This window comes from Coenobita brevimanus, chromosome 57 (genome assembly GCF_032717465.1).
Source record: "Coenobita brevimanus isolate Jiangsu-jjx chromosome 57, ASM3271746v2, whole genome shotgun sequence".
NCBI lineage: Eukaryota > Metazoa > Arthropoda > Malacostraca > Decapoda > Coenobitidae > Coenobita > Coenobita brevimanus.
This window is the reverse complement of record NC_137010.1, coordinates 13283516-13300389: the sequence shown is the minus strand read 5'-3', so window position 1 is coordinate 13300389 and position 16874 is coordinate 13283516. Positions and strand designations below refer to the sequence as shown.

Genomic DNA, 16874 nt, shown 5'->3' with positions numbered 1-16874 from the left:
TATTAAAGTTGTGAAGTTGTCAACTTTGTTATCCACACTTATATTAAAGCTTGAGTCTTTCTAGCTGTTTCAACTTAAGCGTTTTTGGAAAGCACCCCAACTAATAATTTATCAAGGTTTCGAGTCTTTCCTCACTTGTCGATTTACGTAATTTCTGATCCCTCAACCGAAACTGAGGGAAGTCATAACAGTATTTCTACACCCTTCCTCGACAGCCAGCGTATCATCTGACGGGGCTGCGGCAGGCCAGGACAGGACACAGGAGAGCAGCCAACAACACACCGACAATGGATGAGGAGGAGAGGGGCTGAAGGGAGGAGGAAGCGGCAGAGCTGCTTGAGGGTGGCCTCTGCACGGCTGCTACTGCGTCATCACCAGCTGTATTGGAGAGAAATTGAGAGATTATGTTAATTTCCTCTTCGTGTTTCAACTGAAGGAGTTAAAATTTGCTTGATTAACCGTTTCAGTGTCATTACATCTGTGCCTCATACTTGTTACCCCCATATTATCTATTCAGCACAAAAATATCAGTACAACAATAACATCTATTTACCGGTAGAAGGTTGCATGTGTGGATTTTAAGGCTGTTCCACCTATTTCCAGCCAGTTGCACAGATTTTAAACACTACTCCTATCTGTTTTAGGATACTTAGGACCAACTGAACAGACAAATGTTTTCAGTTTTTTCACATACAGGACGTAAAATTATAAATTTGCCTCTGACCAGACACATGATTTTGCTTAGCTGGAAATGAATCACAGATGCCTGAATGATAATATGGTTTCTTGTTTCAGCTAAAGACAAGTGACTTTATTGAACTGACAGTGAGTCACAGAAGCCTAAGTATGTTAACGAAGTCTCTGACCCTATCCCACCATTCACTACACTTTTACTTGTCCCCAGGCATCCGCCTCAAAATACACATGTCCTTATCAATTTCAAACGCAGCATCCCTGAACAACTGTATTCTTCTTCCAGCTTTCTCCCGCATCTCTCACACAAAGCCATTCCGTCTCATTTTCTCCTGATAATTCAACATGCACACCTGAACTGAAAGCCTGCTTACCTTTGCAAGTACCTCTTGGCTCTCACCAGCGTCCTTCCTTTTGCTACACAAAAATGGTAACAAATCATATACAGAACTAAACTTCATCAGGAGGTGCAGGGATCTCCGAAAGCATACGAGGATATGGACTTCAACACACTGAGGTCAGAATCAGACATACACTGTGAAAACTGACAGATCGTGTACGTCTGGGTAAAAGAAGTAAGAACAACCCATTTTACTAGGCCACGTTCTGGGCATTTCATTCCGTAGTTTCAGACACTCTGCAGTTGCCACAGAGGTAGGGAGTGCTTAGACTGTGGCCTTACGATACGGGATGCCCCTCTTCCTGTTTTTATCCCGTCCCACATGATTTCAATTTTAATCTCAGTGTGATGAGGGTTATGTCTGGTTGGGGTAGGTAAATCTATGGGGGGAATATGTGGGGGGAGGAGGAATTTATGCAGGTGGGTTAAGTTGGAGGGGATTTGTCAGGGAGGAAAATGTCCCGGGGGGTGGGGGATGAAACGTTCAGGGAGAAATATAATCACCGCCTTCATGCCAGGATGTACCTTTTTGTCCACACATTAAGGTGCTTACAAATTAAGCGAAAACTGCATGTGATTTGGGTAATGTGGAACTGATGACTCACCTTCATTGACGTGGACGAGGACAAAGGAGGGCTCAACGTTTGGCGGGATGCAGGAGTAGTTCCCGGTATCCCAAGTTCTGTGGAAGTAAAGATACAGCTAACGCCTTCAGTAATACCATGTCTTTTTATGGCGCTCACAATTGGTTTTGTCTCTGGTCGCGTTTGTCAGTTTGTCTGACTGTCGAGTGTTTGTATGTTCACCTGTTCGAGCCCTTTACTTCTGAAGGTTTTGACCCAGAAACATACTTTTTCAAAGGCTGGTAGCTACTGACTGTATCTATGTTAAGTCTGAATATGAAGGCCACTGCGAAAGGTCAAAGTCACTCGAGTGACGAGAAATTTACTTAAAGAGGGCGGCTGGACCCCGTCACAGAAACATTCTATATATAACTGTAATCAAGCTATCGAGGGATAATTCTATTCTGACTTAATGGAGCCTTCTTGTGCTGATGAGAGGTTAGATACAATATCCATTGAATCTTTCCGTAAGATGACGTAAAGGGAAGGGGTTCACTGTGTACCAACTCACTTGGCGTGGCTGATGGTGAGGCGGGAGTGGGTTCGAATCCCCTCCACGTGAGTCTCCACCTTGAGCCGCGTGTCGTAGTTCACCATCTGCTGCCCGTGGTACCAGAACACGAATGGAGGACGACCCTGAAAGAAAATCACACCTGTAATCAGAAATAATTTCGGAAAATCTTCCGCCGTATTCTCGATCATTTTATTCCTCCATCCAAGACGCACCATTCTCCCTCGTTCTCCCACCATCTGCTGTTCATGGTACCAGCACAGGAATGGCGGACAAACATGAAATTAAGCCCGACAATATATCTCAAAAACTAACCTCGGACAATTCAAATCTGCCTAGAACAGTAGGAGGAGGAAGAGGGAACAAAGGTTATTAATTTATTTCTTTAACCACTTATTACATGTGGTACCAGAGCACGAATGGCCAACGATCCTGCAATTAAAGACGGCCACATCTGTCTAAACCTGATCTCGACGTCGAAGAGAAAATAATTCACGTATCTCTGGGCACCTCCGTCCTACCACATAATTTTCCTCTCCTCCCACGATACACTACTCTTCTCTGCATGCATCCCCGCCTGTTTTTTCATCCTTTCACTGTTTGTTTAAAATAACTGTTTTCCAACCTGTCTTTCCGTCTCTACCTATCTGCCTGTCTATTTACCTTCTTTCCTACCTATCTACGTCCCTACCTACCTCCCTTCCGTTTTTCCTACATGCCTGACTCATTATCTAGCATTCTTCCTGCTTTTCACTTGTTGCACGAAGCAGGTGAAAGCAATTTTTCCAACTCCAAGCATAGACTATACAGTCCATTCTCTAAGGCCCATGAGTCCTCCTACATGTTACACATCTTTGCATGTGACCTTCTTGGTACTAGTATTCACCTTCCACAATGCCAGGGCAGTCTTATTCATAACTGGTGATGGCGTTAGTGAGATTTTTTTTTTGTGATACGGTGGTAGGTCTTGAGTATTGTCAGTAAAGGCTTTTTCACCGAAATCAAAATTCTCAGACTGTTCCCTGCCCCAACCCGGGATTGATATCACATCCTTTCGGATACCAGTCCACTGTTCCATCAACTCCACCTCCTCCTTACTTACGTATCTGCCTCCCTGCCTACCTCTCCACCTGCCTACCTACTTGCCTACCTCCTTCTCTACCCACTTAACTCCCTCTCTACCTGACTAACTAACTCTCAGCCTACCAACCTCTACCTCTACCTACCACCCACTCACCTGCTGAATGACGCATATGAGTGTGATGGTGTCTCCCTCCTGCACGTGCAGGGCGCGTGGGCCGAGTATGGCAGCTCGTGGTGTTGTCACGTGCAGGTTTACGAACTGGGAGAGCACGCCCGTACCTGTGTACATCTGAAAAGGGGAGATTGAAGAAAAATATAATAATCAGTCTGTTCAATCTATTTGTCTATCTATTCATCAGTCTATCTGTCTGCCTATCTCTAACAATTTATCCTTCTATCTATCGCGTCCTTCTTAATCCAAGAGGGTGTGGCCGCGAACAAATCTCCATATCACCCTCTCCTCCGCTATTAGGCTGCCCTCCCTCCGTATCGCACCAACTTTTATTCATATAACTCTTTGAACCATCCCCCTACCTCATCCTCGGTCTCCCTCTCCCTTTCTCCCCCACCACCTCACACACATACACTCTCGTAGTCAGTCTCTCTCTCTCCATATTCTCTCCAAATGGCCAAAATCTCAGGGCACTTCTGGAGTAAAAAATAATACAGATGACAATGCAAAAAAACAGTAGAAAAAATAATAAAAAACAAAAAAAGGACAACAAACACACATATTAATAGACAGAAATAATAAATGCAAAACAGTGAAAACAGGGGAGAGGAAAAAATACACAAAGTAAATAATATGGGAAAAAAAAAAGTGTTTCTGGATCTAATTAAGAGAATTAAGGAAAAATCATGAATTAAGAGGATAATGTAAAAAGTAAAATAATCAATCAGGTCATTAGAGTAAAAGCTATATGGGAAAATACTGAATAAAGATGATAAAAATGTTGCATAAGGAAGACAAGGAAAAAATAATGCAAAATGATAATAATTAAATAATGGAAAAAAGATTAAAAAGTAAAGTACACAGGATGAAGAAAATGAGAAACACGAAAACTTAAGTACGAAGTTGGTAAATAAAAAACAAAGATTGCGTAAAAAAAACATAGATGGCGTAAATAAAACAAAGCGTAAAAAAAACAAGGACAGTAAAAAAAAACGTAAATAAAACAAGGACAGCGTAAATAAAACATGGAGTGTAAATAAAACATGGACAGTGTAAATAAAACATGGACAGTGTAAATAAAACAAGGACAGCGTAAATAAAACATGGAGTGTAAATAAAACAAGGACAGCGTAAATAAAACATGGACAGTGTAAATAAAACAAGGACAGCGTAAATAAAACATGGACTGCGTCAAAACAAACAAGGATAGCGTAAATAAATATAGACGATAAAAAGAAAAAAAACATAAATAAAGAAGCTAAGTATAAAAAAAACACATATGAAGCATGTAACAAATATAATGTAAATATAAATACGGAAAACAGAAAACATACGCTACAAAAATAATGAATAAACAGGAATAAGTATGGTAAATGATTAAGGCATACAACATAAATATACTGCAAATAGTAATATGGAAGACAGTGAAGAATTAGTAAAAAAAAAAAAAAATGGAGATAAGTCTTAAAAAACATCAAACACGCTAATAATTTACGATAATTAAAGAAAAGGTAAAGGGTATTAAGTATTAAAAAAAAGATAAAAGTTAACAGCCAATTCGTTGTAAATAACAGACCTAGAGGCAATACGACAGAACAGCCGTAGATAAAGACAGAGTTACGAAAACGAGGATGCACAAGAGAGAACGAGCTATACAGTACAGATGACAAGAAAATGAGGATTATAAGGAGACAGTATAATCCCCCATAAAAAGACAAAGAAAAACAAAATAAAACAAACTGAACTGATAAAAACAACCTCATGTACACGAGAGGTCTTTGTTGGGTTGGATGACATTGTCTACGGTTAACAAGAAATAATGTTGATGATTATGATAAAAAACAATAATAATAATAGCAAACAGCACCACCGCCACCACCAACACTACTGCTACTAACTAGAAAGCGCTCAGAGAGCGCATACCTCCGCCAAAGTCATTGCCATTGAAAAGGATCCGGATCAGCCCCAAAATTAATAAATTCTTTTTGGTACATGACCCACCTTTCCACAAAATTTCATTTAAATTCATGGAACACTTTTAGAGATATTGTGCGGGATTCTCAGGATCCGGATCCGGATTCGACCCAAAGTTTAATAAATTTTTCCTTAGCCCATAGCCCACCTCCCACAAAATTTCATCAAAATCCGTTCATAACGTTTTGAGTAATCCTGCTAATACAGACAAACAAACCAACGCGGGATACAACATAACCTCCTTGGCTGAGGCAATACTCAGAATGAAGCTAACGTTTTCATCGAGGACTGCGACTGACATGGAAGGCAGTCATCAGTCTGCCTAAGTACATTTATCTATCTATCGCCGGCTGCCGCAAACCCGGGAGAGGTGGCCACAAACACATCACCTCCTTGTCACCCTCTCCCCTCTCTCTCCAACTCACACCACCCACTCTCATAGACCTCTCCTCCCTCCATCTTATCCTTGTTCTCCTCTTCCCCGTCCCCCGCTACACCTCACCCATATGCACTCTCCTACTCAGTCACTGTGCAATCGTCTGTTATTTCGGTTAACATTAGATGGTTTTATTCAGCTACTGAAAATCCCTAAAAATAAAAGAGTTAAATCTTTCAATCCTGTGATGAATTGTTTCACTTGATTTTTCCTGCCTCCAGACGGTTTCATACAGCTTACCAACGATCTATCACACTCAACGGATTAACGAAGGCGGTAACGGACTCATCCAATTCGAACAGGCTCTCACTAGCTGAAAGAACTGTCTGACACTGGAGGGTAAAAAAATAAAAGGAATGTAAGTCATGTGAGTGAAGTGGTCAGTGGTATCTATGGCAACGCATTTTGTAAACAGTGCGGAAAACGTCCATTATTCCGGTGGCGAACATGGCCGGTAAGCCAGTGAGCTGATGGGTGTGAAACATGTGAATCATGATAAATATTTATAACACTAAAGGTGACACACACTTAAATTTACTGTATAGAAGCCCACGTACCTGACATTCGTAAGTTCCATTGTCCTTGAGTTTGACGTACTTGATCTGCAGGGTCCAGTCGTCGGAGCTCTCTCGGTGCAGCACACTGAAGCGGCCGTCTGAGGTGTACGTGAACACGCCCGTGGTCAGGATTTGCCAGTCAGACCGACGGATCCACGACACTTGCATCAGGAGCAGCGCCTGTGGGAAGTGGAGGCGGGGGTTAGTGGAGAGGAGAAAGAAGGAAGGATGCAGGGGAAAAGTGTGTGCGTGTCGTAGAGTGGTGGAGAGGGGAGTGAGTTGAGTGAGAGAAGAGAGAGAGGGAAGAGACTGGGAAATCAAAACAGTGGGAAGGTGTGTATGCGAAGGGACAATACAAAGGGGAAATTTGTGAGTATGGTGAGGGGGTTGAGAGGGTGAGCGTTGGGCGGGAGGGCTTTGTGGAGGGAGGCCAGTACGGCAGGGGGAGGGAAGAGGAATGGATCCAAAACTTTTGGGGGAGAGAGAGAGAGAGAGAGAGAGAGAGAGAGAGAGAGAGAGAGAGAGGTATGAGTGAGGTGAGTTACAGGAATGTGGGAGAGGGGAGAACATGGGGGTATAAAGAGAGTGGAAAACTGTGTAGCAGGGAACGGTGAAAAGGGATATTGTGTGTGTGTGTGTGTGTGTGTGTGTGTGTGTGTGTGTGTGTGTGTGTGTGTGTGTGTGTGTGTGTGTGTGTGTGTGTGTGTGTGTGTGTGTGTGTGTGTGTGTGTGTGTGTGTGTGTGTGTGTAAGTTATTATACACGAGGAACTGTTGATATTTTGATACAACTGATAAAACGGCCGCTGAAGTCGGATGCACTACGTCGATCCCACCTTGAAGCAGATATCAAAGTGAGCAGAGTAGTGTGTCCTTTCATGCGTCTTCACGTATTCGCTGACATATACAGATCCAGAAACAACATCACCCCAACATAAATTTCCAGCCCTTCTAACCCTTCCTTCCCAGAGGCCTGTCGCGCTCCGGTCCGTGATGCATTGGTTGGGGGCGGATCTGTTCTTGGTGACAAAGTGGTGTACCTCAGCCCTGCGGATCAATTGCCCTTCAGGAGCCACAAAATATGGCTTCGATATGTACAGCAGATCCGCCCGGCCGTGTCAGGTGTGCGCATGCCGGTCGTTAAGATACATATACAGTATATAATTTGCATGTACTCCGTGCACCCAAACCAACAGAAGGCATTGCTGTTTCTCCGACGTCAGTTTAATCGTAGAGGCAGAGAATTAGTGGCTGTTGACATTCGGGGCCGGTAGGTTGGGTATGGAAGACAAGTATCCAACGCTGTAAATGGTGGACAGGATAAAGGCTCATATTTTAAGTTGCACAGAAGGCATCGTAGCACCTCTTCCTAAGCCATTTATTTTGCATACTGCACCGGAACAGTCTCCTATGTGCTTCTTACATCGTTTTTGTATCGACATACGTTGCATCAGTGACACACAAGATGTACTGAAGTGTAAGGTGCAGAACAAATCGCCAAGTAAAAGGTGTCTCGAAGCCTACGACGCCACTTATAATACAGACCAAAGTGTATCCCATGCTTTACGACTAGAAATGACCACTGGATTCGTATGTCGTAAACCTGCACAATAATCCACCATGACCGAATGTTAATTTACAGTACGCTAAAAGTAAAAATGATGAGTGACTATACATTTACGGGCAAACAAAGTTATTAAGAAAAGCGTCCCAGAACTGCGTGGTCGATGCTTGAAGACTGACACAGATATAGCAGGCCTCAGAATTTTAACCCTTTCTGCCTTAGGATGTCATTTTTCTTCTTCTTATCTGTTGACTATTACATTCAGGTTTGGGTAGACATCCCAGTCTCGAATGGTCAGATACAGGCTTCAGCAGCCCCTTCACAATCAGAGAATTTTCCTAAGCTGAATAAAATCATCTGGGAATAGCACGACTAAAACGAATATGACGTCCATTAGCTAAAGTTAGTTAGCTGGTTAGTTTGTTACTCTCCCTCCTAAACCGCCTCCCTGGAAAAACAAATGTTAGTTAGTTAGTTAGCTAGTTAGTTACTCCCCTTCCCTAAATGTCCTGGCTGCGAAAACAAATGGTAGTTAATTAGTTAGTCTGTTAAGTAGTTAGCCTAGTTACTCTCCCTCCCTAATTGTCCTCCATGCGAAAACAAATGTTAGTTAGTTGGTTAGGGAGTTTGTCTGTGCACACGGAACCTGGAGCAGCAAAGGTTTGTTGTGCGCCTCCAGTAGATTTCCGGAGGAGCCGAGGGGCGGAGTTGTTGGCTCGGCGGCTTTGATCCTGTGTGAGACCACCCGAGGAACCACCGCCGGCCACTCAGCTGTGCTGGGGATGGCACTGGTCTGATGGTGGTGTGGAAGTGGTGTGGAAATGGTCCGTAAGTACTGGAAAGGGTCGAGAACTGGTGTGGCAATGGACTGAAAGTGGTATGGAAACGGTCAGGAAGTGCGTATATATCTGTGGTGTATGTGTGTATAAGTATGTATGTTGTACGTGGCTATAAATATTTCTGTATACAAATCATATGAATGCAATACACAGCAGTTAACCCGAGACTCTGAGTGCTCCGCTAACTGCAAAAGCCTGCACTGACTCCCATGTTGGCAAATATAAACAACAACAACAACAAAAAGTGATCTAAAGATGATTTGGATACGGTCTGGAAATGCTATGGAGAAGGTCTGAATGTGGTATGGAAAAAGACTGGAGGCGGTATGGAATAGGTTTGAAAAGGGTATGGTGGTGTTGGTACTTCTATGAATGTGGTCTGGGTGGTCTGGAAATGGGCTGGTATTAGTCTGATGATGTCCAGGAAACGACAGAGCTGGTCCGGTATTCATCGTGACGGAGTCTTAAAAAAGGGTCAGCTGATGGCCTCGAAGTGATATGGAAAAGGTCTGGAAATATTGGAAAAGGTGTGGAAACGAGATGGTACTGATCCTTAGAACTGCCGGATACTGTATGGAAATTACCTTGTGATGGCCAGGACGGGGGATGGCAAGGGTCTGGAAAAGGTTATTGGTCTGGAAATAGTAGAGAAAGGGTCTGGAAAAGGTTATTGGTCTGGAAATAGTATGAAGAGGATCTGGAAAAGATCTGGCATTGGTCCGGAACACAGTCTGAAGTTGGTGAGGATGTAGTTGGAAAAGGGATGGAAGTGGACTGATAATGGGCCGGAAATTATCCTTAAAGAATCTGATACTGACATGGAAATGCCAATAAGGGTTTAGTACTGGTCAGGGTCTGGACTGAAATTGATCTACTGGCGATAAGGAAACGGTCTGGTGGAAAATAAGTGGTCTAGTGATGAAATAAACAACAAATGAACAGCTTAATAGAGTCTTCAAGTGGAGGACAGGAAAAATGAAGAAATTACTTGGAACAGTGAACTGGAATCACCTGGAAATGAGGAGAGGTGAAATGGTATAAGCTGGAAATCGTGGAGTGGTGAACTGAAATAATTTGGAAATAGACCGTATCTTCAGGCATTTGACTGAAATGATTTGGAAATGGTTTGGAACAATTCAGAAATGGTATGGCAGGGAAGACTAATCTGCTTAGAAATGGTACAGTGGGGAACTGAAAAAATAGGAATGGAATGGTGGAAGACTGGATATGGTCTGGAAATAACTTAGTGATGGGTTGGAAATAATGGTTGTTGGAGACAATTACAATTACTACTACTACTACTATTATTATTATTATCATAATTATCATTACTATTATTATTAGTGTCGTTCTTACATAAATACGTACGGAGACAAAAGTTCGCCAACTATTCCGCTGTATCATCTTCACAGTTAGGACATGTCCGTCGCTTTCCTCCCCGACCCTTTGTCAAAGAGAACCTATGGACAAATAAACACTGCTTGCCTCTCTCGGTTTGAGTACAACTGCCAGCAGAAAGAAAGAAAGAAAAGCTGAACAGGTGAAACAATACTCGTAGTTTAGCTCCTGACTGTACAAAAAGAGATTTAAAAACTAATGATTTACTTACTTTCTGCGTTAGTCCCAGCCAACATGAAAGAAAAAAAAGATGAGAGTTAATCTAAGACTTTTCAATGAACAAAACAATTTCTTCTTAGTGCAGTTACTACATAGTGTAAGTCAGGTATAACAGACACATATAACTACTGACAGACTGACAGATTACAAGACAGACCTAAATACTTCATTCAGTATAACAGGTGAGTAATTAAGCATTTACAGAGGACACACAGCTACAGCCTTATACTCCGTCACTACTCCATGTAACAGCTACAGAACTACAAAATATCCAAATTACACCACAACATTCCCTCCTGCGCTTCTTCCTTCAGGCCTCAATGCTGGAACCAGACTTGAGACCAACTTGGGGCTTTAGAGGGTCTTAAGTCGGACTAGACTCCAGCACGGCAAAAACCGATATGCTAAAACAAGGCCCAAGCCGCTCACAGGCCGCGCCCAAGTCATCCCCAAACAGACTTCAAAGTGGAGAGGCTTGACAGCGACTCTGATACCACATGTTTTCCTTTGTAAAATTTCCGTTATAGGATAGCGAGTAACTGATATTACACGCCCAATATATTTTAGTATATATATATATATATATATATATATATATATATATATATATATATATATATATATATACCGGTATATATATAAACTCGGTCATCGTTTCATAATAATTTTCTGTTATATCACATACAGATACTTCTGCCAATCCTACATTATTTTCACAGTATAATATGAAATTCCTAATAATCACTGTCAGTCACTGTTAGAATGATTATACTTTTATATTCCACTCTGCAGGGCTTTTATTACCTTTAAATTTCTTTAAAAATTAAACTGTTGGCTGCTCCAGTCCTACTAATGTGTATAACTAATAAGGCTACTTTATTGTTCATATTCTTGCAATGCTCACGCTCAGAGGAATTACTGTAATACAGACTATAAAAAAATACTCATGTTTTCAGCATACAATAATGCGACTAAGTCACGCATCACTACGTCAAAGCCCACACGGAAATGAATTGGAGTTATATGAAATATATGGCAACTGTACGTGTACATGTCAATTTTCAAATCTCCCAATATTTCTACAGTTATTTATTTATTCCTATACCTGCCTAACCTAACCTAACCAAACCCAATATATCTTGAAGTGATAAAACTTTCCCTAACCTGACGTGACCTAGTACACGCCAGTGTGACATCACCTAACCAAACCTAACATGATCTAATATTATATCGAAATACTATTAGATACTCTTGCCTAATATGATCAGATCTAAAATGTACTAGCCTGACAAATCCTAGTCTGTTTGAAACAGTCCTGGCATTACCGATACCTAACCCAACCTAATTAACTCTACCTAACCCAACTTACCTAAACTAGTCTAAACCAAATGAATCTTAACGAACAATACCTAAACTAACCTAAGGTAAAATTAAATCGAACCTGACCTAATCTAACTGATTTTCTCTCTCTAAGCTAACCTAACCAAACTCTCACTAAACCTGCAAAACCTGAACGATCTTTACATAAATCACCTAACCTAACCTAAACCAAGCTGAACTAATCTGACCTGGTATAACCTAACACAACATACACTAATCTGACCTAATCTCTCCTAACCTACCCAAACTTACTTTACGTCATCTAACTTGACCTAACCTAATCAACATAACCTAAGCAAACAAAACTTGCCCTAAATAGTCTGAAGGAAAAATAGCCTAACTTAACCTTCCTAAACTAACCTAACCTACTCTAACTTAATCTGCCTAACTCAACCGAACCTAACCAAACCCAACCCAACCCAACCCAAATTAAACAAATCCAACCCAACCTAACGTAAACATGCACAACCCAAACTAACTAACCTAACCTAGACAAACCCAACCTAATCTAACTTAAGCTAATCTCCATACCTGGTGCAACGTGGACAGCTGTGGGAACTTGCAGGGCAGGAGCGCCACCTGTCCCTCGCTGAAGAACACGTCAGTCACGTTGGTGTCCAGGTTGGCCTCGGGAAGAACACGTCGCAGGTCTACCACTGATGTCATCTCCTCGGGTCTCAGCTCTTTGGCCATGTCTCCTCCTCCCTCTTCTCCTCCTTCTCTTTCTCCTCCTCCTACTCCCTCTTCTATTCTCCCTCCTCCTCCTTCTGGTCCTCTTACGTCTTCTGGTATAGGGCGTCTTTCCTCCGTCCCTGCGTCTGCGTTTCCTGGTACTTTTGGTCTGCCTTCCGGTCTTGTTTTTCGTACAGGGACCCTTTTAGCTCCCCCTGTTGCCTTGGCGATCGTTGTTCTTCCTTGCTTCCCCTCAGACCCTCTTACTTCTGGAGCGGGGCCTCTTTCACCTTTCTCTGAGTCTCTTCTTCTTCCTTCTATTCCCTGTCTACTGTTCGACAATTTCCTTCTGGCTCCAACTCCTTTATTTGCTCTTCCTCTTTTCCTCTCCTCCCTCCCCTCTCCGCCCGTCTCTGTTATCCCACCTTGCGCTGCCTCAACATTCCCTGGTTTTCCTCCTCCCTGCTCCCATTTGACTGTTGGTTCTCCCTGCTTCGGGTGGCTGCTTTTATTGGCGTTTGTCTTCTCGTGTATTGTCTCCTCCGCTGCGTCACCTGCGGGGTCGATGGGAAGAAAATAAATTTTAGTTTTCATATGACGCATGAGAATAATACTAACTCATATTTGTACCAATTCCCCTAAGCTGTTTTTCCTGAAAACTTAGTTCATGTGCTGTACAAGCACCTTAATCTCAATTATTCTTACTTCATAATTCCCTAGTTTTTACACCTTAATATAAATGAAAATTACCAATTTTTATAATAATAAATACCAACATATCTATGATGAAACGATGGAAGAGGCGAAAGTACAATTGGCTTACGAACCTATCTATCTATCTATTGCCAGACACCATAATCACGTAAAGGGTGGCCATTTGACACTGAGTTAGTTGTTTTACAGGAAGGGGCACCAACCCTCCACCAACCCACTTGCTGACACGTACCATGAGTACAAAAAACTAAATGAGCAAAATCATGAAAATTCATAATGTTAAAAAAAGAAACTGTAGAGCAAAACTGAATGTAATTAAAGGCAGCTGCAGCACATGTGTTGTAAATTCCCTCAGGATGAAGAAAAGTGAAAAAAAAAAAAAATCGTGCTAAAGGACTTTAATCCATTCCAGAATTTAACTTCTGTCATATGCTGCTCTGACCACACACATTATTTTATTCAGTTTACGAGAGACTCTCAGTAGAGGGTAAAGAGAAGTGGAAAACAAACACACACACACACACACTCTCTCTCTCTCTCTCTCTCTCTCTCCTAGCCATCGCGCAGGGCTAGATTGAGAACATAAAACACTCCAGGCACTTGCACTAAAATCCGACAACGTAACACGGCTATAACATCATTCTTTTTACCTTATAATTCGTATACTTACTCTGAATCCTGCCTCAGACTAAGATAACCAAAGCAACATACACATACACATAACATTTTACTTTAACTCAGATCATTTCAGTAAATATAACTGTGACGGGAAGATGGAAAAGTTTGTTCAGGCAGTGGAAAAACAGAAGTCTCTCTCTCTCTCTCTCTCTCTCAACGGCACCCAGGGTACTTCTTCCTCCCCCTCTCCCCCACCATCTTCTGCAACTTCCGTGCCATCTGGCTGCCACTACTTAAGCAGTTCTAAGGAGCCCAGTTCTATTATGTAAACGCAGCTGTCCGTGGGCGCTCTGTAGGCTGGTCTTTAGCGGCTTAAATGATCAGGACTGCGGCAGCTTAGCTCCAGCCCCTCTAGAAGCCCGGGGGATAAGCTGCTTTATTTTTTCAGTCCTTTACTGTTACCGCTCTAGTTAGACTTATTTTATCAGCTTCTACACTTTTATCATTTGACTTAACACTTTTCCAACACACCCCCTCATCTTTACCTTACATACTCAGTGCTACAAACACTTCTCCTTTAACGACTGTCACATATATTAATTTCCTCTTCATTCACTTCCTGTATCAGGTATCTTTTGGTCCTTACCACACTCACAATTCAGTTATATCTATCTATCTACCAATCTATATCCACCTATCTATCTATATCTGTCTCTCTATCTATATAGCGTGTGTGTGTGTGTGTGTGTGTGTGTGTGTGTGTGTGTGTGTGTGTGTGTGTGTGTGTGTGTGTGTGTGTGTGTGTGTGTGTGTGTGTGTGTGTGTGTGTGTGTGTGTGTGTGTGTGTGTTCATTCCCAAGTGGTAAAAAATAAAATAGTTTTGAGCACCATTTTTCATCAACACAAATACTCTTCACCCACTATTCATCATCACTTTTCCTGCCATAACAAAACTGTCCAACGCATCATTCACTGCAGCTCTATCAGTATACATCCATTCAGACCAACCCACACACAAACAATAAATACGTTCCGTCAATCGAGGCGGCTCTAATACCATAATGTGTTGTTTTGCCCTCGCTCTGCTGTCATGCAATATCATATACGCAACACACACCACGCTCACTTTCACCCCGTCACGTTCAAAGCCTAAACACACCTACACTCGGCTATTTGCGTCACACATACGTACGGTCAGGGACAAAAGTTTGCTCACTGTTCCACTGTGTCGCTTTGCTTCTTGGCACATCCCACCAGAGAGCGTCATCTACTGGCAGGGAAACATACCAGGACACTCCAGGCTAAGAATATTACCCAGCAGGGGAAAGTGAGAGGCAGATCAGGTGATATATTAGACGAACTTTTGTCCCGGACTGTACACCTGGTTTTACTCCTGTCCTGTCTGCTCAGTCAATTAAGCAATTCTCTTTCATCTCCGTAACAGGTGTGGCCGACAAAGCATCCTCACATTCCCTCAGGATACGACACGCAACAGTCATTTTACGTTCCAAGTCCGTATTTCAATTACAGGTGTGAACTGACTGAAAAAAAAAAAAAAATCTGTTCAGAGGTCTTTCGTGGTCGGCCTGAGAATCGAACTCAAGACCTGAAGGCTGAGGATCGAATGCTTCTAATTACACAGAATATCATCGCATATTGCAGGGGTGGGGAACGTCCGGCCTCCGGACCGTATAAGGCACGCAAGACCATTTGATCAGGCCTGGGAGGCAATTCATAAATGCAATTTCATAAACTCATGAACGAACATTGACATATATATACAGCTGATTTTAAGTTGATAATTTTGTATAGCCCGCGAATGTTAAAAATATCCTAGTGGCCATTAATAGGAGAAAGGTTCCCCACTCCTGGCATATAGGGTCGTACTTCGTAACATTTCTTCCTATGCAATTTATTCTGCAGATTACACCTCATTACGACTGTTGTATGTTACAAGCGTAAACTATGTCGATATTAAAACGATATAAAAATACATGTAAAGGACTTAATGTGTAATATGCAGAATAAATCGCAAATGAATAGGTGCTAAGAAATCTCCTTTACCTCTTAGATTACGACTCATAATCCTTGACAAGCTTAAGCTATTCACACAATAACTCTCTCTCTCTATTTTATATCCTGCTATTGTCTAAACATTTTCTAAACCATTCAGTTGCAAATGGTCTTCTACGCTGGACATAATTATCTGGCGTACTAGGAATAATTCAGAAAAGGCGTCACCGTAGTAAAGGGGTTAATAAAGCAATCTAGTTTCACTTACCATTCCGTCACCTTATATTCTTCACTCTAATACGCACCTTTCCTTTCTTAGTGGGTAGGCACATGACCCAGATCCGAGCCTTCTATCATGCTTACGAGGAAGTCCGTGAGATGGTAGGATTAACCCACCCCCCTCTTCCCCCTCCCTCCTTCTCTCTCTCTCTCCCTCTCTCCCCCTTTCTCTCTCTCTCTCTCTATAACAGATTATTTCACTCTGGTTAGGCCGGACCCCTAACAGTGTTGGGATAAATAAAAGCTACCTCTGACCCCTGCAATATGAAAATCGTCAGAGCTAAATGAAATCGTCTGAAGGTAGGAAAAATGAAATAAAATAATGACCTCGTGTGACCTGTCTCGCTGTGGAAGACCTTACCCTAACTAGGAGCAGGTCGTCTTGGTTTACACACAATTATGCCGGTACAGTGAACAGACCAGGGTAACTCAATGTAAACAAGATGAAAATAACACTGTAGAGCGAAGGTCGTAGTTCTAAGTGGCATTTAGGAGCGTGGCAGCATCTCTTCCTTAGCTCTTTATTCTGCATATTACACCTTATGATTCTCCTACTATTTTCCATCTCGGTTTAACAATGACATATTTTGCATTCATAACAAACTTATTCTAGAACAGGGGTTCCCAACCTTTCTGGCACTGCGCCCCCCTTTGGTTAGGACTGTATTCATGATGCCCCCCCCCCCACCCCTCTGACGCCTAAACAACGATGTTTTTATCTGTTCCATATG

General features: G+C 42.2%; 1 protein-coding gene across 1 annotated transcript; it reads right to left on the bottom strand.

Moving 5' to 3' along the window:
- Nucleotides 1-223: 223 nt before the first annotated feature.
- LOC145401893 (zwei Ig domain protein zig-8-like) lies at nucleotides 224-12540 on the bottom strand. The gene is made up of 7 exons (XM_080274001.1): nucleotides 12379-12540; nucleotides 10460-10462; nucleotides 6450-6629; nucleotides 3465-3599; nucleotides 2228-2352; nucleotides 1699-1775; nucleotides 224-378 (listed from the first exon to the last, which is right to left on the bottom strand). The coding sequence occupies exons 1-7, from the start codon at nucleotides 12538-12540 to the stop codon at nucleotides 224-226; spliced, it is 837 nt and encodes a 278-aa protein (XP_080130127.1).
- Between the last annotated feature and the right edge of the window lie 4334 nt (nucleotides 12541-16874).

Bases quoted from the DNA above. Each gene is read 5' to 3' on its own strand.
- LOC145401893 (XM_080274001.1), bottom strand. From the start codon at position 12,540: ATGGCCAAAGAGCTGAGACCCGAGGAGATGACATCAGTGGTAGACCTG. The intron at 1,776-2,227 runs GTGAGTTGGTAC...TTACTTCCACAG, and splicing joins CTCACCATCAGCCACGCCAA to AACTTGGGATACCGGGAACT. The intron at 379-1,698 runs GTGAGTCATCAG...TCTCCAATACAG, and splicing joins CCTCGTCCACGTCAATGAAG to CTGGTGATGACGCAGTAGCA.